This window comes from Ranitomeya variabilis, chromosome 7, assembly GCF_051348905.1.
Source record: "Ranitomeya variabilis isolate aRanVar5 chromosome 7, aRanVar5.hap1, whole genome shotgun sequence".
In the NCBI taxonomy this organism is placed as follows: domain Eukaryota; kingdom Metazoa; phylum Chordata; class Amphibia; order Anura; family Dendrobatidae; genus Ranitomeya; species Ranitomeya variabilis.
In genome coordinates this window covers 10432112-10459234 of record NC_135238.1, presented here as the reverse complement: position 1 = coordinate 10459234, position 27123 = coordinate 10432112, and the positions used below count along the sequence as shown (strand labels likewise).

The 27123-nt window shown below is 51.6% G+C and overlaps 1 protein-coding gene and 1 long non-coding RNA gene across 2 annotated transcripts; one reads left to right on the top strand and one right to left on the bottom strand.

Annotated features, from left to right (window-relative positions):
- Window positions 1-731: 731 nt before the first annotated feature.
- LOC143785227 (FMR1-interacting protein NUFIP2-like) lies at window positions 732-14782 on the bottom strand. The gene is made up of 4 exons (XM_077273943.1): window positions 14476-14782; window positions 3438-4430; window positions 2925-2957; window positions 732-1576 (listed from the first exon to the last, which is right to left on the bottom strand). Exons 1-4 carry the CDS (start codon window positions 14603-14605, stop codon window positions 1527-1529), a joined length of 1206 nt encoding a protein of 401 aa, XP_077130058.1. The 5' UTR covers window positions 14606-14782; the 3' UTR covers window positions 732-1526.
- A 91-nt stretch (window positions 14783-14873) lies between these two features.
- Window positions 14874-26636, top strand: LOC143785228 (uncharacterized). The gene is made up of 3 exons (XR_013217959.1): window positions 14874-14974; window positions 26146-26272; window positions 26426-26636. It is a non-coding gene; the product is annotated as an uncharacterized LOC143785228 (long non-coding RNA).
- The last annotated feature ends 487 nt before the right edge of the window (window positions 26637-27123 follow it).

Genomic DNA, 27123 nt, shown 5'->3' with positions numbered 1-27123 from the left:
GCCTGACTACCATTAGGTACCGAGATGAGATCCTCAGACCCCTTGTGAGACCATATCCTGGTGCGTTGGCTATGGGTTCCTCCAAATGCAGGACAATGCCAGACCTTATGTGGCTGGAGTGTGTCAGCAGTTCCTGCAAGATGAAGGCACTTAAGCTATGGACTGGCCCGCCCGTTCCCCAGACCTGAATCCGATTGAACACATCTCGGACATCATGTCTCGCACCATCCACCAACGTCACGTTGCACCACAGACTGTCCAGGAGTTGGCGGATGCTTTAGTCCAGGTCTCGGAGGAGAACCCTCAGGAGACCATCCACTGCCTCATCAGGAGCATGCCCAGGTGTTGTGGGGAGGTCATACAGGCACGTGGAGGCCACACACACTACTGAGCATCAGTTCCTTGTCTTGAGGCATTTCCACTGAAGTTGGATCAGCCTGTAACTTAATTTTCCACTTTGATTTTGAGCATCATTCCAACTCCAGACCTCCGTGGGATATTAGTTGTGATTTACGTTGATCATTTTTAGGTTTTATTGTTCTCAACACATTCCACTATGTAATGAATAAAGATTTACAACTGGAATATTTCATTCAGAGATATCTAGGAGGTGGGATTTTAGTGTTCCCTTCATTTTTTTGGAGCAGTGTATATATCCATGTAGAGGATGAGATACTAAGTGTGTGCCACATATCCCCTGACGGGGAAATAAGACATAGTCCAGCGCGCCGGAGGGTAATAAAACAGATTTTAATGACAATATCCCCCAGGTCCGGCTTTCAACAAATCGCCAGTTTGGGTTTTAGTGCCTCAGCCACAACTTAGCGTGAAAAGTGTTAAAATAAGCAGGAGAGAAAAAAAAAAAAAAAAAAAAAAAATGAGAAAAGGTGCTTTAGCAAGGGAAAAAAAAAAAAAAAAAAAAAAAAAGGTGAGCATCTTTCCTGGTAGAGAATCCTTCCTCCTGGAGACGTGGAGAATCCGCAGGGCGGCGCTCACACTTCATTGGAGGATAAAAGGTTCTAAAGATAAAAAGGAGAATCCGAGTCCGGAGAGAAGCGACAGTGACCAGCGGGGGGCGCCACCTGTACCCACACTGAGCAGTGGGGGGCGCCACCTGTACCCACACTGAGCAGCGGGGGGGCGCCACCTGTACCCGCCACCGCAGAGAGTGGCTGAGGCCGGTGAGCCACACAATTTAGGGTTGGGGCCAGAGAACGCAGGAGGCAGCCGGGCCCCCCCTTCTGTGGGGCTCTCCATCTTACGGGACACTATGGGGGGGCGACAAAATAAAAAATATAAACTAAAAAGAACATTCTCCAGGAAATGCCACCTTAACCCCTTCCTGCCCGGAGGTCACAGAGAAGGTGGGTGTAAAGCAGTCTCTCGTGGGGCGCAGTGGTCTCTGTGGCGCATCTTGAATGCCGCTCTGCGGACTGAGTGTATTCATTGGGAAGGTGGGTTTTTGGGGCTGGAGGGACGGACTATCGCTCCGGAGACGAGGGCTAGGGGGGGCTCCGCTCTGTGCCTTAACCTTTGCCATCCATGGCTTCTGCATATACGACTACGCGGGAGGGATCTGAAAGAGAAAAGGAGGAAAGTGACGGGGCGGCAGTCGCAGGTTCAGGCTTTTCTCACTTTCCAAGATCTCTGCTTGCTGTCAGTAAACATTCATATGTTCACAACACAGACGAGCCAACCCCAGACCTAGTGTATGCCGAGGGGACAATCACGGACCACCAGAATCAGCCCATCATCGCCCGCCCCGACACAGCACTCCTCTGCCCAGGACGGCGCCACGCCAACCCTGCTATTCCCAGCCCCCTCCCCTGGATCCACCCTCCTCAGCCCAGCCCCCTCCCCTGGATCCACCCTCCTCCACCCAGAACGGCAACCCACCAGCCCTTCATCCGCCCCACGAGCCCTTCTCCGCCCAGCGTGGCGCCCCGCCAGCCCTCCTCCGCCCAGCGTGGCGCCCCGCCAGCCCTCCTCCGCCCAGCGTGGCGCCCCGCCAGCCCTCCTCCGCCCAGCGTGGCGCCCCGCCAGCCCTCCTCCGCCCAGCGTGGCGCCCCTCCTCCGCCCAGCGTGGCGCCCCTCCTCCGCCCAGCGTGGCGCCCCTCCTCCGCCCAGCGTGGCGCCCCTCCTCCGCCCAGCGTGGCGCCCCTCCTCCGCCCAGCGTGGCGCCCCTCCTCCGCCCAGCGTGGCGCCCCTCCTCCGCCCAGCGTGGCGCCCCTCCTCCGCCCAGCGTGGCGCCCCTCCTCCGCCCAGCGTGGCGCCCCTCCTCCGCCCAGCGTGGCGCCCCTCCTCCGCCCAGCGTGGCGCCCCTCCTCCGCCCAGCGTGGCGCCCCTCCTCCGCCCAGCGTGGCGCCCCTCCTCCGCCCAGCGTGGCGCCCCTCCTCCGCCCAGCGTGGCGCCCCTCCTCCGCCCAGCGTGGCGCCCCTCCTCCGCCCAGCGTGGCGCCCCTCCTCCGCCCAGCGTGGCGCCCCTCCTCCGCCCAGCGTGGCGCCCCTCCTCCGCCCAGCGTGGCGCCCCTCCTCCGCCCAGCGTGGCGCCCCTCCTCCGCCCAGCGTGGCGCCCCTCCTCCGCCCAGCGTGGCGCCCCTCCTCCGCCCAGCGTGGCGCCTCTCCCCCGCCCAGCGTGGCGCCCCTCCTCCGCCCAGCGTGGCGCCCCTCCTCCGCCCAGCGTGGCGCCTCTCCCCCGCCCAGCGTGGCGCCCCGCCAGCCCTCCTCCGCCCAGCGTGGCGCCCCGCCAGCCCTCCTCCGCCCAGCGTGGCGCCTTGCCAACCCCTCCCCCGCCCAGCGTGGCGCCTTGCCAACCCCTCCTCCGCCCAGCGTGGCGCCCCGCCAGCCCTCCTCCGCCCAGCGTGGCGCCCCGCCAGCCCTCCTCTGCCCAGCGTGGTGCCCCGCCAGCCCTCCTCCGCCTCTTACCTTTCTTGTGTAAGTTCCAGATACGATTCCACTCTGGAGAAAAAGAAAAAATTTTTTAAACCTAAATAAAATCCCAGCACAATGTAACAAAGCATCAGCTGTGCAACTCCTGCACTGATATATTATAGAAACAGAAAGGACAGCAGGGAGAGCGGGGAGCTAATACAGGACTGGATGCAACTGTAACAAACCCTCAGCGGTGTGTCTAAGCAGGGAAAGATGGGTCTGTACAATACTCCCATTCTCTGACAGCAGTGGTCACACACTACGGTAACAATGTGCTGCCTCCCGGGCAGTGGGGGATCAGGATGTACTCCCCCTAAACTAAGGGTCCGGGAACGGGGGCTGACAACGCGAGAGCGTGCACAGCGGCCATATTGGTTGTCAGAACTACAACATCCCAACTGGACACGAGGAGACTCCGGGGTTAATCACTGGGGGCAGCACCAGCAGATATCGGGGGCCCAGCAGGTATTGGCCTTCGGACCCCATTTACCGTCTGCCACCACTCACCTTGCAGGCTGTAGGAGACCATGGCCTCCCAATCTTTCGGATTCTCCATGGTGGTCACCTCAGGATCGGCCCCTTCTATATAGAAGCCGTGGGACAGACGCACCAGGGCCATCACCGGAGGGGCTTGGTCCGGGTCGCCGCCACCTTCCACCCCTCCGGGGGTCTCCTCTTCGGGCTCCCTCACCTCTGGCGGCACCGCCTGGCCAGCTCCAGGTTCGTTAATAAAGGATAGCCCCCACTCGTTCTGGAAGATGGCCCCCAGGTTCTCCTGGCTGACTGGGGAAGGTGGGGAGGAGGAGAGGGAGGAGCAGGAGGAGGAGGACAGGGAGCCGGCGTGCAGGGCAGCGGCGTCACTCTGCGCAGCGTTCAGCAGGCAGTTGGGGAGGGTGGTGGAGGTGCGGAGGGCAGAGCTGGGCACCAGTCCTTTGCCGTCCAGGTTCTCCTTCACCTTGCTGGCGTAGCTGATTTTCGGCAGCGTCCTGGCGCTGCTGCTGTCGACAGGAAAGACGGGCAGAGGCTTGAAGAGCAGCCAGCTGTCCGCGGCCGGCTCCTTGTCTGCCGGGGGCGAGGGCTGGCGCGAGACGCTTTTGGTTTTGTCCCCGGCCGTCTGCTCGGGCCTCATATCCGCACACGGGGGCTCTGTGGAGTTTAAGGCTTCGCGGTTCCTGGGGCGCTGGGTGTGGGGACCCCCTCCGGGCCGGGGCACCCACGCTTTACGTTTTCCATCCCGGTATTGGCTCTCATAGTCCCAGTAGCCTTTACGGTGTCCAGAGTACGAAGTGCGGTGGTGGTGATGGTGGTGTGTGGGGTAGTAGTTGGGATGGTACTGGGAGGGGGGTGGGGGTCTCTGCAGCCCTCGGCCAGAGGGGTCTTTCTCGCAGCCTCGCAGGTGGCGCAGGTTCAGGGAGTTAGAGGGGCTGAGGGGGACGCTCTCCTCGGTACGGCCGGCTAGCGCCTCAATTTCTGGCCCAAATCCGTTTGAGTCCCAGGAGCCTGAAGAGTAAGAGAGAAGAAAATGAATAGAGAGACCCCTGACCACAGGTCACCAGGGGGGACACATCACATACAGCTGACCCCGGGATCACTGGATCGGGGGGGGCCCTAAATGAGGACCCCTGCGTACTCACATACCGGAACTGGGAAAAGCTTACCCTCAATCCCAGCTCTCATGCTGCATGCGACCACTGCAGCCAGTCATGTCAAAGTCCAGAAAGGAGATTGGCTGCAGAGGTCACAGCCTGAGGAAGCACAGAGACCGAGGACAGGCAGCGGAGGCAACAGTATGAGGAAGCACAGAAACCGAGGACAGGCAGCGGAGGCCACAGTATGAGGAAGCACAGAGACCGAGGACAGGCAGCAGAGGTCACAGGATAAGGAAGCACAGAGACCGAGGACAGGCAGCAGAGGTCACAGGATAAGGAAGCATAGAGACTGAGGACAGGCAGCGGAGGTCACAGTATGAGGAAGCACAGAGACCAAGGACAGGCAGCGGAGGTCACAGCCTGAGGAAGCACAGAGACCGAGGACAGGTAGCGGAGGTCACAGCCTGAGGAAGCACAGAGACCGAGGACAGGTAGCGGAGGTCACAGCCTGAGGAAGCACAGAGACCGATGACAGGCAGCGGAGGTCACAGCCTGAGGAAGCACAGAGACCGAGGACAGGCAGCGGAGGTCACAGTATGAGGAAGCACAGAGACCAAGGACAGGCAGCGGAGGTCACAGCCTGAGGAAGCACAGAGACCGAGGACAGGCAGCAGAGGTCACAGTATGAGGAAGCACAGAGACCGAGGACAGGCAGAGGAGGTCACAGCCTGAGGAAGCACAGAGACCGAGGACAGGCAGCGGAGGTCACAGTATGAGGAAGCACAGAGACCAAGGACAGGCAGAGGAGGTCACAGCCTGAGGAAGCACAGAGACCGAGGACAGGCAGCGGAGGTCACAGTATGAGGAAGCAGAGACCGAGGACAGGCAGCGGAGGTGACAGTATGAGGAAGCACAGAGACCGAGGACAGGCAGCGGAGGTCACAGTATGAGGAAGCAGAGACCGAGGACAGGCAGCGGAGGTCACAGTATGAGGAAGCACAGAGACCAAGGACAGGCAGCGGAGGTCACAGTATGAGGAAGCAGAGACCGAGGACAGGCAGCGGAGGTCACAGTATGAGGAAGCACAGAGACCAAGGACAGGCAGCGGAGGTCACAGCCTGAGGAAGCACAGAGACCGAGGACAGGCAGCGGAGGTGACAGTATGAGGAAGGCACAGAGACCGAGGACAGGCAGCGGAGGCCACAGTATGAGGAAGCACAGAGACCGAGGACAGGCAGCGGAGGTCACAGTATGAGGAAGCACAGAGACCGAGGACAGGCAGCGGAGGTGACAGTATGAGGAAGCACAGAGACCGAGGACAGGCAGCGGAGGTCACAGTATGAGGAAGCACAGAGACCGAGGACAGGCAGCGGAGGTCACAGTATGAGGAAGCAGAGACCGAGGACAGGCAGCGGAGGTGACAGTATGAGGAAGCACAGAGACCGAGGACAGGCAGAGGAGGTCACAGCCTGAGGAAGCACAGAGACCGAGGACAGGCAGCGGAGGTCACAGTATGAGGAAGCAGAGACCGAGGACAGGCAGCGGAGGCCACAGTATGAGGAAGCACAGAGACCGAGGACAGGCAGAGGAGGTCACAGCCTGAGGAAGCACAGAGACCGAGGACAGGCAGCGGAGGTCACAGTATGAGGAAGCAGAGACCGAGGACAGGCAGCGGAGGTGACAGTATGAGGAAGCACAGAGACCGAGGACAGGCAGCGGAGGTCACAGTATGAGGAAGCAGAGACCGAGGACAGGCAGCGGAGGTGACAGTATGAGGAAGCACAGAGACCGAGGACAGGCAGCGGAGGTCACAGTATGAGGAAGCAGAGACCGAGGACAGGCAGCGGAGGTCACAGTATGAGGAAGCACAGAGACCAAGGACAGGCAGCGGAGGTCACAGTATGAGGAAGCAGAGACCGAGGACAGGCAGCGGAGGTCACAGTATGAGGAAGCACAGAGACCAAGGACAGGCAGCGGAGGTCACAGTATGAGGAAGCAGAGACCGAGGACAGGCAGCAGAGGTCACAGTATGAGGAAGCACAGAGACCGGCGGGGGCGAAGGATCTGTACCACAGAGAACAAAAAATCCTAGAGGCTCAAGCCCCATCCGGATCCCAATACTTCTCACTGCTGCGGGTTTGTTACAGCTGTAACCATTTTATGGTTTATTTTAGTCCAGACTGATACAATGTAACAGTTTGATTTTTTAACCTTAGGACTGGATACAACTGAGGAGCCCTTGCTGTGAGAACTATGAGGCTTGGCTATGTGCACACGTTGCGGATTAGGTTTAGGAATTTCTGGTGCAGAAAACGCACCTGTGTTTTTTTGTGTGGTTCCACAGCGTTTTTTGTGCGTTTTTGCTGCGGTTTTCTTGCGGATTTGCTGCGTTTTTTACCCCTGCGGTTCTCTATAATGGAATGGATACAAAGATGCTGCAGATTCACAAAAAAGTAGTGACATGCTATTTCTTTTAAACCGCAGCATTTCCGCAGCGGATTTTCCGCAAAGTGTGCACAGCATTTTTTTTTTCTCATTGATTTACATTGTACTGTAAATCAATTGCGGATCTGCAGCGTTTCTGCACTGCAAAAAATGCTGCGGATCCGCAGAGAATCCGCAACGTGTGCACATACCCTTAGTGCACACGCTGCAGATTTGACTGTGGAATTTTCTGTGCAGATTCTGAATTTCTTGGCAGAAAACGCAGGTCAGAATCTGCACCTTTTTTTGGTATGTGCACACGTTGCAGGTTTTTGTGCGAATTTTTTCCCCCTGCAGATTTCTATTATGGAACGGGTGCAGAAACGCAGCAGATCTGCAAAGAATGGACATGCTCCTTTTATTAATCTGTTGCGTTTTCCGTGCAGATTTTTCCGCACCATCAGCACGGCATTTTTTTTAGCCATTGATTTATATTGTACTGTACATCACTTGCGGATCTGCAACGTGTGCACATAGCCTGAGGACACACTGACCACAGCAGAGGTTGGACATGGCGGGAAGGGAATCCCAGAAGGAAGCACTTACATATGGACACTATGGGGGGTCCTGGGAATAAGCAGCTGCTGCCAGACTGCTGGGAGTGGTAGTCCTACACTGCTGTGTGCAGGACAGGAGGATGTGCCCCCCCCCAGGTGTGTAGTTCCCGCACAGAACAGAGGCTGACATTGTGCAATCCCACAGTGTGCGCCCCCGGTGGCCACGCTGGTAACTGCACCCCAGGAGGAAGAAGCAGCAGACCCCACACCATACACAAGAGCGGACACCGGCCTGAAACATGGAGGTCAGGGAAGACCCTGCTGATGGCGAGACGGGGGACGACATTAACCTGTCACTGCCGCCAACAGTAACTAGACAACATCCCCCCCATCAGTGTGGACTCGTCCCCCTGTATATAGGGGCAGTGTATCCCCCCCCATCAGTGTGGACTCGTCCCCTTGTATATAGGGGCAGTGTATCCCCCCCATCCGTGTCGACTCGTCCCCCTGTATATAGGGGCAGTGTGTCCCCCCTGTATATAGGGGCAGTGTATCCCCCCTATCAGTGTGGACTCGTCCCCCTGTATATAGGGGCAGTGTGTCCCCCCTGTATATAGGGGCAGTGTATCCCCCCTGTATATAGGGGCAGTGTATCCCCCCCCATCAGTGTGGACTCGTCCCCCTGTATATAGGGGCAGTGTGTCTCCCCTTTCAGTGTGGACTCGTCCTCCTGTATATGGGGGCAGTGTATCCCCCCTATCAGTGTGGACTCGTCCCCCTGTATATAGGGGCAGTGTACCCCCCCTATCAGTGTGGATGTGGACTCGTCCCCCTGTATATAGGGCAGTGTGGACTCGTCCCCCTGTATATAGGGGCAGTGTACCCCCCCTATCAGTGTGGACTCGTCCCCCTGTATATAGGGGCAGTGTACCCCCCCTATCAGTGTGGATGTGGACTCGTCCCCCTGTATATAGGGCAGTGTGGACTCGTCCCCCTGTATATAGGGGCAGTGTACCCCTCCTATCAGTGTGGAATCGTCCCCCTGTATATAGGGGCAGTGTATCCCCCCTATCAGTGTGGACTCGTCCCCCTGTATATAGGGGCAGTGTATCCCCCCCATCAGTGTGGACTCGTCCCCCTGTATATAGGGGCAGTGTGGACTCGTCCCCCTGTATATAGGGGCAGTGTACCCCCCTATCAGTGTGGACTCGTCCCCCTGTATATAGGGGCAGTGTACCCCCCCATCAGTGTGGAGGTGGACTCGTCCCCCTGTATATAGGGGCAGTGTACCCCCCTATCAGTGTGGAGGTGGACTCGTCCCCCTGTATATAGGGCAGTGTACCCCCCTATCAGTGTGGAGGTGGACTCGTCCCCCTGTATATAGGGGCGGTGTACCCCCCTATCAGTGTGGACTCGTCCCCCTGTATATAGGGCAGTGTACCCCCCTATCAGTGTGGACTCGTCCCCCTGTATATAGGGCAGTGTACCCCCCTATCAGTGTGGACTCGTCCCCCTGTATATAGGGGCAGTGTACCCCTCCTATCAGTGTGGACTCGTCCCCCTGTATATAGGGGCAGTGTATCCCCCCTATCAGTGTGGACTCGTCCCCCTGTATATAGGGGCAGTGTGGACTCGTCCCCCTGTATATAGGGGCAGTGTACCCCCCTATCAGTGTGGACTCGTCCCCCTGTATATAGGGGCAGTGTACCCCCCCATCAGTGTGGAAGTGGACTCGTCCCCCTGTATATAGGGGCAGTGTACCCCCCTATCAGTGTGGAGGTGGACTCGTCCCCCTGTATATAGGGCAGTGTACCCCCCTATCAGTGTGGAGGTGGACTCGTCCCCCTGTATATAGGAGCGGTGTACCCCCCTATCAGTGTGGACTCGTCCCCCTGTATATAGGGCAGTGTACCCCCCTATCAGTGTGGACTCGTCCCCCTGTATATAGGGCAGTGTACCCCCCTATCAGTGTGGACTCGTCCCCCTGTATATAGGGGCAGTGTACCCCTCCTATCAGTGTGGACTCGTCCCCCTGTATATAGGGGCAGTGTATCCCCCCTATCAGTGTGGACTCGTCCCCAATGTATATAGGGGCAGTGTATCCCCCCCCATCAGTGTGGACTCGTCCCCCTGTATATAGGGGCAGTGTGGACTCGTCCCCCTGTATATAGGGCAGTGTACCCCCCTATCAGTGTGGAGGTGGACTCGTCCCCCTGTATATAGGGGCGGTGTACCCCCCTATCAGTGTGGACTCGTCCCCCTGTATATAGGGCAGTGTACCCCCCTATCAGTGTGGACTCGTCCCCCTGTATATAGGGGCAGTGTACCCCCCTATCAGTGTGGAGGTGGACTCGTCCCCCTGTATATAGGGGCAGTGTACCCCCCTATCAGTGTGGAGGTGGACTCGTCCCCCTGTATATAGGGGCAGTGCACCCCTCCTATCAGTGTGGACTCGTCCCCCTGTATATAGGGGCAGTGTATCCCCCCTATCAGTGTGGACTCGTCCCCCTGTATATAGGGGCAGTGTATCCCCCCTATCAGTGTGGACTCGTCCCCCTGTATATAGGGCAGTGTACCCCCCTATCAGTGTGGAGGTGGACTCGTCCCCCTGTATATAGGGGCAGTGCACCCCTCCTATCAGTGTGGACTCGTCCCCCTGTATATAGGGGCAGTGTATCCCCCCTATCAGTGTGGACTCGTCCCCCTGTATATAGGGGCAGTGTATCCCCCCCATCAGTGTGGACTCGTCCCCCTGTATATAGGGGCAGTGTGGACTCGTCCCCCTGTATATAGGGGCAGTGTACCCCCCTATCAGTGTGGACTCGTCCCCCTGTATATAGGGGCAGTGTACCCCCCCATCAGTGTGGAGGTGGACTCGTCCCCCTGTATATAGGGGCAGTGTACCCCCCTATCAGTGTGGAGGTGGACTCGTCCCCCTGTATATAGGGCAGTGTACCCCCCTATCAGTGTGGAGGTGGACTCGTCCCCCTGTATATAGGGGCGGTGTACCCCCCTATCAGTGTGGACTCGTCCCCCTGTATATAGGGCAGTGTACCCCCCTATGAGTGTGGACTCGTCCCCCTGTATATAGGGGCAGTGTACCCCTCCTATCAGTGTGGACTCGTCCCCCTGTATATAGGGGCAGTGTATCCCCCCTATCAGTGTGGACTCGTCCCCAATGTATATAGGGGCAGTGTATCCCCCCCCATCAGTGTGGACTCGTCCCCCTGTATATAGGGGCAGTGTGGACTCGTCCCCCTGTATATAGGGCAGTGTACCCCCCTATCAGTGTGGAGGTGGACTCGTCCCCCTGTATATAGGGGCGGTGTACCCCCCTATCAGTGTGGACTCGTCCCCCTGTATATAGGGCAGTGTACCCCCCTATCAGTGTGGACTCGTCCCCCTGTATATAGGGGCAGTGTACCCCCCTATCAGTGTGGAGGTGGACTCGTCCCCCTGTATATAGGGCAGTGTACCCCCCTATCAGTGTGGACTCGTCCCCCTGTATATAGGGGCAGTGTACCCCCCTATCAGTGTGGACTCGTCCCCCTGTATATAGGGCAGTGTACCCCCCTATCAGTGTGGACTCGTCCCCCTGTATATAGGGGCGGTGTACCCCCCTATCAGTGTGGACTCGTCCCCCTGTATATAGGGCAGTGTACCCCCCTATCAGTGTGGACTCGTCCCCCTGTATATAGGGGCGGTGTACCCCCCTATCAGTGTGGACTCGTCCCCCTGTATATAGGGCAGTGTACCCCCCTATCAGTGTGGAGGTGGACTCGTCCCCCTGTATATAGGGGCGGTGTACCCCCCTATCAGTGTGGACTCGTCCCCCTGTATATAGGGCAGTGTACCCCCCTATCAGTGTGGAGGTGGACTCGTCCCCCTGTATATAGGGCAGTGTACCCCCCTATCAGTGTGGACTCGTCCCCCTGTATATAGGGGCGGTGTACCCCCCTATCAGTGTGGACTCGTCCCCCTGTATATAGGGGCGGTGTACCCCCCTATCAGTGTGGACTCGTCCCCCTGTATATAGGGGCAGTGTACCCCTCCTATCAGTGTGGACTCGTCCCCCTGTATATAGGGGCAGTGTACCCCTCCTATCAGTGTGGACTCGTCCCCCTGTATATAGGGCAGTGTACCCCCCATCAGTGTGGACTCGTCCCCCTGTATATAGGGGCGGTGTACCCCCCTATCAGTGTGGACTCGTCCCCCTGTATATAGGGGCAGTGTACCCCTCCTATCAGTGTGGACTCGTCCCCCTGTATATAGGGCAGTGTACCCCCCTATCAGTGTGGACTCGTCCCCCTGTATATAGGGCAGTGTACCCCCCTATCAGTGTGGACTCGTCCCCCTGTATATAGGGGCGGTGTACCCCCCTATCAGTGTGGACTCGTCCCCCTGTATATAGGGGCAGTGTACCCCTCCTATCAGTGTGGACTCGTCCCCCTGTATATAGGGCAGTGTACCCCCCTATCAGTGTGGACTCGTCCCCCTGTATATAGGGCAGTGTACCCCCCTATCAGTGTGGACTCGTCCCCCTGTATATAGGGGCGGTGTACCCCCCTATCAGTGTGGACTCGTCCCCCTGTATATAGGGGCGGTGTACCCCCCTATCAGTGTGGACTCGTCCCCCTGTATATAGGGGCAGTGTACCCCCCTATCAGTGTGGAGGTGGACTCGTCCCCCTGTATATAGGGGCAGTGTACCCCCCTATCAGTGTGGACTCGTCCCCCTGTATATAGGGGCAGTGTACCCCCCTATCAGTGTGGAGGTGGACTCGTCCCCCTGTATATAGGGCAGTGTACCCCCCTATCAGTGTGGACTCGTCCCCCTGTATATAGGGGCAGTGTACCCCCCTATCAGTGTGGACTCGTCCCCCTGTATATAGGGCAGTGTACCCCCCTATCAGTGTGGACTCGTCCCCCTGTATATAGGGCAGTGTACCCCCCTATCAGTGTGGACTCGTCCCCCTGTATATAGGGGCGGTGTACCCCCCTATCAGTGTGGACTCGTCCCCCTGTATATAGGGCAGTGTACCCCCCTATCAGTGTGGACTCGTCCCCCTGTATATAGGGGCGGTGTACCCCCCTATCAGTGTGGACTCGTCCCCCTGTATATAGGGCAGTGTACCCCCCTATCAGTGTGGAGGTGGACTCGTCCCCCTGTATATAGGGGCGGTGTACCCCCCTATCAGTGTGGACTCGTCCCCCTGTATATAGGGCAGTGTACCCCCCTATCAGTGTGGAGGTGGACTCGTCCCCCTGTATATAGGGCAGTGTACCCCCCTATCAGTGTGGAGGTGGACTCGTCCCCCTGTATATAGGGCAGTGTACCCCCCTATCAGTGTGGACTCGTCCCCCTGTATATAGGGGCGGTGTACCCCCCTATCAGTGTGGACTCGTCCCCCTGTATATAGGGGCGGTGTACCCCCCTATCAGTGTGGACTCGTCCCCCTGTATATAGGGGCGGTGTACCCCCCTATCAGTGTGGACTCGTCCCCCTGTATATAGGGGCAGTGTACCCCTCCTATCAGTGTGGACTCGTCCCCCTGTATATAGGGGCAGTGTACCCCTCCTATCAGTGTGGACTCGTCCCCCTGTATATAGGGCAGTGTACCCCCCTATCAGTGTGGACTCGTCCCCCTGTATATAGGGGCGGTGTACCCCCCTATCAGTGTGGACTCGTCCCCCTGTATATAGGGCAGTGTACCCCCCTATCAGTGTGGAGGTGGACTCGTCCCCCTGTATATAGGGGCAGTGTACCCCCCTATCAGTGTGGACTCGTCCCCCTGTATATAGGGGCAGTGTACCCCCTATCAGTGTGGAGGTGGACTCGTCCCCCTGTATATAGGGCAGTGTACCCCCCTATCAGTGTGGACTCGTCCCCCTGTATATAGGGGCAGTGTACCCCCCTATCAGTGTGGACTCGTCCCCCTGTATATAGGGCAGTGTACCCCCCTATCAGTGTGGACTCGTCCCCCTGTATATAGGGCAGTGTACCCCCCTATCAGTGTGGACTCGTCCCCCTGTATATAGGGGCGGTGTACCCCCCTATCAGTGTGGACTCGTCCCCCTGTATATAGGGCAGTGTACCCCCCTATCAGTGTGGACTCGTCCCCCTGTATATAGGGGCGGTGTACCCCCCTATCAGTGTGGACTCGTCCCCCTGTATATAGGGCAGTGTACCCCCCTATCAGTGTGGAGGTGGACTCGTCCCCCTGTATATAGGGGCGGTGTACCCCCCTATCAGTGTGGACTCGTCCCCCTGTATATAGGGCAGTGTACCCCCCTATCAGTGTGGAGGTGGACTCGTCCCCCTGTATATAGGGCAGTGTACCCCCCTATCAGTGTGGAGGTGGACTCGTCCCCCTGTATATAGGGCAGTGTACCCCCCTATCAGTGTGGACTCGTCCCCCTGTATATAGGGGCGGTGTACCCCCCTATCAGTGTGGACTCGTCCCCCTGTATATAGGGGCGGTGTACCCCCCTATCAGTGTGGACTCGTCCCCCTGTATATAGGGGCGGTGTACCCCCCTATCAGTGTGGACTCGTCCCCCTGTATATAGGGGCAGTGTACCCCTCCTATCAGTGTGGACTCGTCCCCCTGTATATAGGGGCAGTGTACCCCTCCTATCAGTGTGGACTCGTCCCCCTGTATATAGGGCAGTGTACCCCCCTATCAGTGTGGACTCGTCCCCCTGTATATAGGGGCGGTGTACCCCCCTATCAGTGTGGACTCGTCCCCCTGTATATAGGGCAGTGTACCCCCCTATCAGTGTGGAGGTGGACTCGTCCCCCTGTATATAGGGGCGGTGTACCCCCCTATCAGTGTGGACTCGTCCCCCTGTATATAGGGCAGTGTACCCCCCTATCAGTGTGGACTCGTCCCCCTGTATATAGGGCAGTGTATCCCCCCCATCACTGTGGATGTGGACTCGCCCCCCGGCGCCCCTTCCCGCCGCTCCCCGCTCACCTGTCTTCGGGCGGCTGCGGTTCAGCTGGTTCATGTCGTGCTCGCTGGGGCTGAGTCGCTCCTTCCTCCGGCTCACTGGGCCTTCCCGCGGGTTACTGTTCTCATCCTGGGCCAGGTGCTCCTTGTGCATAATAATCACGGTGCGGGGCGCGGGAGGAAGAAGACTCCGGGAAAATGGAGGCGACGGCGGCGATAACGGAAGAGGAGACCGAGGAAGAGCGAAGCCGCGGACACGGAGAACCTCACCCACACAGCGGCAGCAGGAAGAGACAGAGCCGCCCGCTCCGGCCCGGAGGAGGAGCTTGTCTGGGCGGGGTTACGTCCTGCAGGAGGCAGCGGCCACGTCACACGTCACGGTGCGTGCGTCCTCGGCAGGAGGCGCCGCCATCTTATTGGTGGTAAAGAGCCGTGGCATCGTGATAACACCGGAAACCGGCTCCACAGCGGGGACAATACTGACCGAATACTGAGCTGCCTCTATATACTGCCCCTATATGATGTATACTGCCCTTGTATAATGAATACTGCCCCTATATAATGTATACTGCCCTTGTATAATGAATACTGCCCCTATGTAATGTATAGTGTCCCTATATACTGTAATACTGCCCTTGTATAATGAATACTGCCTCATGTAACGTATACTGCCCCTATATACTGTAAAACTGCCCCTATATAATGTATACTGCCCTTGTATAATGAATACTGCCCCTATGTAATGTATAGTGTCCCTATATACTGTAATACTGCCCTTGTATAATGAATACTGCCCCTGTATACTGTAATACTGCCCCTATGTAATGTATACTGTCCCTATATACTGCAATACTGCCCTTATATAATATATACTGCCCTTATATACTGTATACTGCCCCTATATACTGTCCCTATATACTGCCCTTATATACTGTATACTGCCCTTATATACTGTATACTGCCCCTATATAATGTATACTGCACCCTATATACTTTATACTGCCCCTATATAATGTATACTGCCCCTATGTAATGCATACGGCCCCTATATACTTTATACTGCCTCTATATACTGTACGACTGCCCTTGTATAATGAATACTGCCCCTATATACTGTACTATTGCCCCTGTATACTGTCCCTATATACTGCCCTTATATAATGAATACTTCCCTATATAATATACTGTACACTGCCCCTATATACTGTACTACTGCCCCTATATACTGTACTATTGCCCCTGTATACTGCCCCTATATACTGTACTATTGCCACTGTATACTGTCCCTATATACTGCCCTTACATAATGAATTCTGCCCCTATATGATATACTGTACTACTGCCCCTATATACTGTACTATTACCCCTGTATACTGTCCCTATATACTGCCCTTATATAATGAATACTTCCCTATATAATATACTGTACACTGCCCCTATATACTGTACTACTGCCCCTATATACTGTACTATTGCCCCTGTATACTGCCCCTATATACTGTACTATTGCCACTGTATACTGTCCCTATATACTGCCCTTACATAATGAATTCTGCCCCTATATGATATACTGTACTACTGCCCCTATATACTGTACTATTACCCCTGTATACTGTCCCTATATACTATAATAGTATTGAAGCAAGCATGTTAAGTATATATAGAAAGATACAAAATTTGCCACAGTAGAGATATAAAATGGCAAACATGCATAGAGGACTTATAGAGACCAGCTGCCAACAATAGTAGCCAAGAAAAATAAGCAGCCATATAGTCCCATAAAATGTACGCTTTATTGAGCAACATTAAAAACCACCAAATCAGATACAATGATGCAAACGGGAATAAACATGCGTTGCAATTACCATAGCTAACGGGCCGGAACACCAACACAAACCCTGCTATAGCATAGTGTTAAGCCTCATTACGATGGATACCCATAGCTGCAAAACAAATATTGGACAAGTGCCACAGCTTTAGTAAAAATGATATCAGGCATGGATACGTACCTAGTATATGCAGGATAGATAGGTGACTGAGCCCGACCCCGACGCGCGTTTCGGAGCAGGCAGCTCCTTTATCAGGGGGCATAATATACTGTATACTTATATAATGAATACTGCCCCTATATACTGTACTATTGCCCCTGTATACTGGCCCTATATACTGTACTATTGCCCCTATATACTGTATACTGCCCTTATAAAATGAATAGTGCCCCTATATAATATATACTGTTGTGAATTCTGCTCTTGGGCTCCCTCCGGTGGTTGTAAGTGGTAGCGCTGCTGTCTCTGAATCGCAGCATTTATCAGGTGTGTTCACTTTTTGCAAATCTGACTGGGCTATTTAGTCTTGCTTCACCCTTTAGTCAGTGCCAGTTGTCCATTATTCCTGGAGGATTCACATCCCTGCCTGGTCTCTTCTGCTTTACAGTTCTTTTCAACAAAGATAAGTTCTGGCCTTGATTTTTTTTGCTGTCCACATGCTGTGGCCTTATTGTTCAGTTCTTTTCCATGTTTTTGTCTTGTCCAGCTTGGTCAGTATAAGGATTTGTTTAGCCAAGCTGGTTTCTCTGGAGATGCAGATATACCCTCCATATCTTTAGTTAGCTGTGGAGTTTTTGTATTTTCTGTGGTGGATATTTTCTAGTGTTTTAATACTGACCGCATAGTACTCTGTCCTATCCTTTCTATTTAGCTAGAAGTGGCCTCCTTTGCTAAATTCTGATTTCAGTCTGTGTATGTTTTTTCCCTCTCCTCTCACAGTCAATATTTGTGGGGGGCTGTCTGTCCTTTGGGAATTTTCTCTGAGGCAAGATAGTTTTCCCTTTTCTATCTCTAGGGGTAATTAGTCCTCCGGCTGTGTCGAGATGTCCAGGGAGTGCTAGGTACATTCCTCGGCTACTTCTAGTTGCAGTGTTAAGTTCAGGGTCTGCGGTCAGTACAGGTACCACCTTCTCCAGAGTACGTCTCATGCTGCTCTTAGGCCACCAGATCATAACAGTACAACTGGCCAACAATGAGTTAACCGCATCTCAGAAGAAGGGAAGGAAAGTGCTGAGCCATTTTTTTTCTGTAGTCTGTTGTGTTTTTTTTTCTTCCCTCTTTACCTCTGGGTGGCTCAGGAATTCGGAGCTGGTATGGATGTTCAGGGATTGGCTTCTCCTGTGGATCAACTTGCTGCTAGAGTACAGGGTATTTCTGATTATATCGTTCAGACTCCGGTTTTAGAGCCTAGAATTCCAACTCCTGATTTGTTTTTTGGGGATAGGTGCAAATTTCTGAGCTTTAAAAATAACTGTAAACTGTTTTTTGCTCTGAAACCCCGTTCCTCTGGTGATCCCATCCAGCAGGTTAAAATTGTTATATCTCTGCTGCGTGGCGATCCCCAGGATTGGGCATTTGCCCTGGAACCTGGGAATCCGGCGTTGCTTAAAGGGAACCTATCACCCCGTTTTTTAAAGATTAGATAAAAATAGTGTGAAATAGGGGCAGAGCTGGGCTTTACATTACTGCCTTTTTGTTGCCTTTATTCCCCCGTTAGGCTGCCGAAATACCTTTGTGAAGTGGCCGTTTTGTCCTGTCACTCAAGTTGGTCAGGTCGGATGGGCGTGGTTAAATAGCGGTTCCTCCCCCCTGCTTCTCGGCGTGTCTTTCGTAAACGCGATCTGTGAATGGCACAGATCGCGCTTTTTCTTAGCAGTTGCGCAGTGAATAGCATATTTTATATCATTGCGCATGCGCGGGTCGTAACTTTAGCCTTGGTGCCCCGGAAGTGATCATATGGGCATAGTGTTTATCTGGATGCTGGTAAAAAACGATAGATAGAACGATAGGCAGGCGAGCGATTTTGGCACCAAACTTACGCTCGCAGTTCGGGCTGAGAAAAATTTACCGGCATCCAGATAAACACTATGCCCATATGATCACTTCCGGGGCACCAAGGCTAAAGTTACGACCCGCGCATGCGCAGTGATGTAAATTATGCTATGCCCACAGTTGGGCAAAGCATAATACGCAGGCGCCAAATTAGACGTAACTACGCAGGCGCTAAACACAACGCCAACGGCGGTACTAAACTTCGCAGAGAAACGCAAGAGGTGGGGGAGGAACCGCTATTTAACCACGCCCATCCGACCTGACCAACTTGAGTGACAGGACAAAACGGCCACGTCACAAAGGTATTTCGGCAGCCTAACGGGGGAATAAAGGCAACAAAAAGGCACTAATGTAAAGCCCAGCTCTGCCCCTATTTCACACTATTTTTATCTAATCTTTAAAAAACGGGGTGATAGGTTCCCTTTAATGTAGACACCTTTTTTCAGGCGCTTGGGTTACTGTATGACGAACCTAATTCAGTGGATCATGTTGAGAAGACCTTGTTGGCCCTGTGTCAGGGTCAGGAAGCGGCAGAATCTTATTGCCAGAAGTTTAGAAAATGGTCTGTACTGACTAAATGGAATGAGGATGCTTTGGCGGCAATTTTCAGAAAGGGTCTTTCTGAATCCGTTAAAGATGTTATGGTGGGGTTCCCCACGCCTGCTGGTCTGAGTGATTCTATGTCTCTGGCCATTCAGATTGATCGGCGCTTGCGCGAGCGCAGAGTTGTGCACACTATGGCGTTGTCCTCCGAGCAGAGTCCTGAGCCTATGCAGTGTGATAGGATTGTGTCTAGAGCTGAACGACAAGGATTCAGACGTCAGAATAGGTTGTGTTTTTACTGCAGCGATTCTGCTCATGTTATTTCTGATTGCCCTAAGCGTACCAAGAGAATCGCTAGTTCCGTTACCATCAGTACTGTACAACCTAAATTACTGTTATCTGTGACCCTGATCTGCTCATTGTCGTCATTTTCTGTCATGGCATTTGTGGATTCAGGCGCCGCTTTAAATTTAATGGACTTAGAATTTGCCAGACGTTGTGGTTTCCCCTTGCAGCCTTTGCAGAATCCTATTCCTTTGAGGGGCATTGATGCAACACCGTTGGCTAAAAATAAACCCCAGTTTTGGACACAGCTGACCATGTGCATGGCGCCAGCCCATCAGGAAGATTGTCGTTTTCTGGTGTTGCATAATTTGCATGATGCTATTGTGCTGGGTTTCCCATGGTTACAGGTGCATAATCCGGTATTAGATTGGAAATCTATGTCTGTGACTAGTTGGGGTTGTCAGGGGGTTCATGGTGACGTTCCTTTGATGTCAATTGCCTCCTCCCCCTCTTCTGAAATTCCTGAGATTTTGTCAGATTTCCAGGATGTATTCAATGAGCCCAAGTCCAGTTCCCTTCCACCGCATAGGGACTGTGATTGTGCTATTGACTTGATTCCTGGCTGTAAGTTCCCTAAGGGCCGACTTTTCAACCTGTCTGTGCCAGAACATACCGCCATGCGGAGCTATGTAAAGGAGTCCTTGGAGAAGGGACATATTCAGACATCTTCTTCACCATTGGGAGCAGGTTTTTTTTTTGTTGCCAAAAAAAGATGGCTCCTTGAGACCCTGTATTGATTATCGCCTCTTGAATAAGATCACGGTCAAATTTCAATACCCTTTGCCTTTGCTTTCTGATCTGTTTGCTAGGATTAAGGGGGCTAGTTGGTTTACTAAGACTGACCTTCGAGGGGCATATAATCTTGTTCGTATTAAGCAGGATGACGAATGGAAAACTGCGTTTAATACGCCCGAAGGCCATTCTGAATACCTTGTGATGCCATTCGGACTCTCTAATGCTCCATCTGTGTTTCAGTCCTTCATGCATGATATATTTCGGAATTATCTTGATAAATTTATGATTGTGTATTTGGATGATATTTTGATTTTTTCAGATGATTGGGAGTCTCATGTGGAACAGGTCAGAATGGTATTTCAGATCCTTCGTGATAATGCTCTGTTTGTGAAGGGGTCTAAGTGCCTCTTTGGAGTACAGATGATTTCTTTTTTGGGCTTCATTTTTTCTCCCTCATCTATAGAAATGGATCCGGTTAAGGTTCAGGCCATTCATGATTGGATCCAGCCCACATCCGTGAAGAGCCTTCAGAAATTTTTGGGCTTTGCTCATTTTTATCGCTGTTTCATTGCTAACTTCTCCAGTGTGGTTAAACCCCTGACCGATTTGACGAAGAAAGGCGCTGATGTGACGAATTGGTCCTCTGCGGCCGTTTCTGCCTTTCAGGAGCTTAAACGCCGATTTACTTCTGCCCCGGTGTTGCGTCAGCCGGATGTTTCTCTTCCATTTCAGGTTGAGGTTGACGCTTCTGAGATTGGGGCAGGGGCCGTTTTGTCTCAGAGGAATTCTGATGGTTCCTTGATGAAACCGTGGGCATTTGAGGAATGGCGACATTGGCTTCAGGGGGCCAAGCACCGTATTGTGGTCTTGACTGATCATAAGAATCTGATTTACCTCGAGTCGGCCAAACGGCTGAATCCTAGACAGGCCCGATGGTCCCTGTTTTTCTCCCGTTTTGATTTTGTGGTCTCGTATCTTCCGGGTTCTAAGAATGTTAAGGCTGATGCCCTCTCTAGGAGCTTTTTGCCTGATTCTCCTGGGGTCCTTGAGCCGGTCGGTATTCTGAAGGAAGGGGTGATTCTTTCTGCCATCTCCCCTGATTTACGACGGGTTCTTCAGGAATTTCAGGCTGATAAACCTGACCGCTGTCCAGTGGGGAAATTGTTTGTTCCTGACAGATGGACTAGTAAAGTGATTTCTGAGGTTCATTGTTCCGTGTTGGCTGGTCATCCTGGGATTTTTGGTACCAGAGATTTGGTTGCTAGGTCCTTTTGGTGGCCTTCTTTGTCACGGGATGTGCGTTCTTTTGTGCAGTCCTGTGGGACTTGTGCGCGGGCCAAGCCTTGCTGTTCCTGCGCTAGTGGGTTACTTTTGCCTTTGCCGGTCCCTGAGAGGCCCTGGACGCATATTTCTATGGATTTTATTTCGGATCTTCCGGTTTCCCAGAGGATGTCGGTTATCTGGGTTGTTTGTGACCGGTTTTCTAAGATGGTTCATTTGGTGCCTTTGCCTAAATTGCCTTCCTCTTCAGAGTTGGTTCCGTTGTTTTTTCAGCATGTGGTTCGTTTGCATGGTATTCCGGAGAATATTGTGTCCGATAGAGGTTCCCAGTTTGTTTCTAGGTTTTGGCGGGCCTTTTGTGCTAGGCTGGGCATTGATTTGTCTTTTTCTTCCGCATTTCATCCTCAGGCAAATGGCCAAACTGAGCGAACTAACCAGACTTTGGAAACTTATTTGAGATGCTTTGTGTCTGCTGATCAGGATGATTGGGTGGCTTTCTTGCCATTGGCCGAGTTTGCCCTTAATAATCGGGCTAGTTCTGCTACCTTGGTTTCACCCTTCTTTTGTAACTCTGGTTTTCATCCTCGTTTTTCTTCGGGGCAGGTTGAGCCTTCTGATTGTCCTGGTGTGGATTCTGTGGTTGACAGGTTGCAGCAGATTTGGGCTCATGTTGTGGACTATTTGGTGTTGTCTCAGGAGGAGGCTCAGCGTTTTGCTAACCGTCGTCGGTGTGTTGGTTCCCGGCTTCGGGTTGGGGATTTGGTCCGGTTGTCTTCCCGTCATGTTCCTATGAAGGTTTCTTCCCCTAAGTTTAAGCCTCGGTTTATTGGTCCTTATAGGATTTCTGAGATTATCAATCCGGTGTCTTTTCGTTTGGCGCTTCCAGCCTCTTTTTCCATCCATAATGTTTTCCATAGATCTTTGTTGCGGAAATATGTGGTGCCCGTTGTTCCCTCTGTTGATCCTCCTGCCCCGGTGTTGATTGATGGGGAGTTGGAGTATGTGGTTGAGAAGATTTTGGATTCTCGTTTTTCAAGGCGGAAGCTTCAGTATCTTGTCAAATAGATGGGTTATGGCCAGGAGGATAATTCTTGGGTTGTTGCCTCCGATGTTCATGCTGATGATTTGGTTTGTGCCTTTCATTTGGCTCGTCCGGATCGGCCTGGGGGCTCTGGTGAGGGTTCGGTGACCCCTCCTCAAGGGGGGGTACTGTTGTGAATTCTGCTCTTGGGCTCCCTCCGGTGGTTGTAAGTGGTAGCGCTGCTGTCTCTGAATCACAGCATTTATCAGGTGTGTTCACTTTTTGCAATTTTGACTGGGCTATTTAGTCTTGCTTCACCCTTTAGTCAGTGCCAGTTGTCCATTGTTCCTGGAGGATTCACATCCCTGCCTGGTCTCTTCTGCTTTGCAGTTCATTTCAACAAAGATGAGTTCTGGCCTTGATTTTTGCTGTCCACGTGCTGTGGCCTTATTGTTCAGTTCTTTTCCATGTTTTTGTCTTGTCCAGCTTGGTCTGTATAAGGATTTGTTTAGCCAAGCTGGTATCTCTGGAGATGCAGATATACCCTCCATATCTTTAGTTAGCTGTGGAGATTTTGTATTTTCTGTGGTGGATATTTTCTAGTGTTTTAATACTGACCGCATAGTACTCTGTCCTATCCTTTCTATTTAGCTAGAAGTGGCCTCCTTTGCTAAATTCTCATTTCAGTCTGTGTATGTTTTTTCCCTCTCCTCTCACAGTCAATATTTGTGGGGGGCTGTCTATCCTTTGGGGATTTTCTCCGAGGCAAGATACTTTTCCCTTTTCTATCTCTAGGGGTAATTAGTCCTCCGGCTGTGTCGAGATGTCTAGGGAGAGCTAGGTACATCCCACGGCTACTTCTAGTTGCGGTGTTAAGTTCAGGGTCTGCGGTCAGTACAGGTACCACCTTCTCCAGAGTACGTCTCATGCTGCTCTTAGGCCACCAGATCAGAACAATATACTGCCCATATATAATGTATACTGCCCCCTATATAATGAATACTACCCCTATATACTGTATGCTGCCCTATATACAGTAATACTCCTATATACTGTACTACTGCCCCTATATACTGTATACTGCCCTATATACAGTAAAACTGCTCCTATATACTGTACTACTGCCCCTATATACTGTAATACTGCCCCTATGTACAGTAATACTGCTCGTATATACTGTAATACTGCCCCTATGTACAGTAATACTGCTCCTACAGTCATGGCCAAAAGTATTGACACCCCTGCAATTCTGTCAGAAAATACTCAGTTTCTTCCTGAAAATGATTGCAAACACAAATTCTTTGGTATTATTATCTTCATTTAATTTGTCTTAAATGAAAAAACACAAAAGAGAATGAAGCAAAAAGCAAAACATTGATCATTTCACACAAAACTCCAAAAATGGGCCAGACAAAAGTATTGGCACCCTCAGCCTAATACTTGGTTGCACAACCTTTAGCCAAAATAACTGTGACCAACCGCTTCCGGTAATCATCAATGAGTTTCTTACAATGCTCTGCTGGAATTTTAGACCTTTCTTCTTTGGCAAACTGCTCCAGGTCCCTGATATTTGAAGGGTGCCTTCTCCAAACTGCCATTTTTAGATCTCTCCATAGGTGTTCTATGGGATTCAGGTCTGGACTCATTGCTGGCCACCTTAGAAGTCTCCAGTGCTTTCTCTCAAACCGTTTTCTAGTGCTTTTTGAAGTGTGTTTTGGGTCATTGTCCTGCTGGAAGACCCATGACCTCTGAGGGAGACCCAGCTTTCTCACACTGGGCCCTACATTATGCTGCAAAATTTGTTGGTAGTCTTCAGACTTCATAATGCCATGCACACGGTCAAGCAGTCCAGTGCCAGAGGCAGCAAAGCAACCCCAAAACATCAGGGAACCTCCGCCATGTTTGACTGTAGGGACCGTGTTCTTTTCTTTAGATACCTCTTTTTTCTCCTGTAAACTCTATGTTGATGCCTTTGCCCAAAAATCTCTACTTTTGTCTCATCTGACCAGTGAACATTCTTCCAAAACGTTTTAGGCATTTTCAGGAAGGTTTTGGCAAACTCCAGCCTGGCTTTTTTATGCCTCGGGGTAAGAAGTGGGGTCTTCCTGGGTCTCCTACCATACAGTCCCTTTTCATTCAGAAGCTGACGGATAGTATGGGTTGACACTGTTGTACCCTCGGACTGCAGCGCAGCTTGAACTTGTTTGGATGTTAGTTGATGTTCTTTATCCAACATCCGCACAATCTTGCGTTGAAATCTCTTGTCAATTTTTCTTTTCCGTCCACATTTAGGGAGGTTAGCCACAGTGCCATGGGCTTTACACTTCTTGATGACACTGCGCACGGTAGACACAGGAACATTCAGGTCTTTGGAGATGGACTTGTAGCCTTGAGATTGCTCATGCTTCCTCACAATTTGGTTTCTTAAGTCCTCAGACAGTTCTTTGGTCTTCTTTCTTTTCTCCATGCTCAATGTGGTACACACAAGGACACAGGACAGAGGTTGAGTCAACTTTAATCCATGTCAACTGGCTGCAAGTGTGATTTAGTTATTGCCAACACCTGTTAGGTGCCACAGGTAAGTTACAGGTGCTGTTAATTACACTAATTAGAGAAGCATCACATGAGTTTTCGAACAGTGCCAATACTTTTGTCCACCCCCTTTTTTATGTTTGGTGTGGAATTATATCCAATTTGGCTTTAGAACAATTCTTTTTGTGTTTTTTTCATTTAAGACAAATTAAATGAAGATAATAATATCAAAGAATTTGTGTTTGCAATCATTTTCAGGAAGAAACTGAGTATTATCTGACAGAATTGCAGGGGTGTCAATACTTTTGGCCATGACTGTATATACTGTACTTCTACCCCTATATACTGTAATACTGCCCCTATATACTATACTTCTGCCCCTATATACTGTAATATTGCCCCTATATACTGTATACTGCCCCTATATACAGTAAAACCGCTCCTATATACTATACTACTGCCCCTGTATACTGCCCCTATATACTGTAATACTGCTCCTATATACTGTACTACTGCAACTGCATACTGTAATACCAGAGAGTATATTTAACCATAAAATCAAATTTATTAAATCTTTTAAACATTAATAAAATATATTCCAAACCAGAGCATGAGAAATGTAAGGGGATAATAGACATGAGTATAACCAAGGACGCACACAAAATTAATATACAGTTGTGCTCAAAAGTTTACATACCCCGGCAGAATATTTGCTTTCTTGGCCTCTTTTCAGAGAATATGAATGATAAAACTTTTCCTCCACTCATGGTCAGTGGTTGGGAGAAGCCATTTATTGTCAGACTACTGTGTTTTCTCTTTATAAATCATAATGACAACCCAAAACATCCAAGTGACCCTGATCAAAAGTTCCCATACCCTGGTGATTGGTAACATCCTCACCTGTGACCTGTTTGCTTGTGATCAGTGTGTGCATAAAAGTTGAGTGAGTTTCTGGGATCCAGACAGACTCTTGCATCTTTCATCCAGCCACTGACGTTTCAGGATTGTGAGTCACGAGGAAAGCAAAAGAATTGTCAACGGATCTACGGGAAAAGGTAGTGGAACCGTATAAAGGGATGCAAAAATATATCCAAGGAATTGATAATGCCGGTCAGCAGCATTCACACTGTGATTAACAAATGGACAATCAGGGGCTCTGTACAAACAAAACCATGGCAGAAATTCTGCCGGGGTATTTAAACTTTTGAGCACAACTGTATCGCGCCCTTTGCTCTCCTTGCTGCCTCAGTGAGGAGCAGTGTATGTATGACGGTGCGTTCTCTACGGCTTTTATAGAAAATATGCTGCTGAAAATGAAATAAGTTGATTTTCTCTTTTGCTTTGTGATGTGTGCAGCATATTACAGTCTCAGGAGGATTTGTATACAGTGCCTGAAAATCACGCTGCTGCTCTATGTGATGGCTAACCTGGCGGAGGTCCTTCCCATAAGCTGAATGCAGCCAGAACCAGTGTCAGCTTTAGGGTACATTATTAGGAATATCATTGTTCTGTTAGTGTCATCTACTGAGCCTATTCCTAATGCTTAACGTTGTCTTTCAGAGTTCAAGCTGCTACAGTAGAAGCTTCCTAAAAAGACGCAGTAAACTTACACAGACTGATTTCTCTTCCTTTTTAGCCTGTTTTACCTGTGGCAGTTTCTTCCTATATATCCTGCAGTTCAGCCTGCATCACCTACTGAAGGCGCTTGTGTGTCTAACACTGTGTCATAAGGAAGAAATTAAAATCCATAAAGACATCTATGGAGAGTGGACGTATCACTCTCGCATACAGGATTAATTATAACAGGTGAGAAAGAGACAATGCTTCATTGTCCAATGAAGTGGGGACCACCTGCAGTGAACAGGTAATTACAGCAGATATCTGCTCTGAGAACCAGCCAGCAAGACTGGGATTCGTTTACTCAGAGGCCGAAAAGTACACTTCCATGGCAAGAGCGTCCTGTGTTGAAAGCACCGGTACCCAGATTTTTTTGGAGCCAGTGGTCAGCAATGAATATTGGGGTTTTGCATCAATCCGATATTTGTGGGAGATATATTTTCTCCATCGTAGCAAAGGGATAAACATAATGTTTTCACTCACATTAGTGTAGGCCATTCTAACCCTTCCAACTTAATAACGATCCAATTGATGATGCTATCCATGCCAAATTTCAACACTATAGAAAAGTAAAATCGCAACGAGAAACATGAGAGCCATTCCTGCAACATAAGGTTTAGTAATTTTGCCTATTTTTTTGTTATTGTGGAGCTGGCAGTGACTGTACCGGGGTGTATATATATATACATATTTTCCATATGATGGAATCTGAGGTGT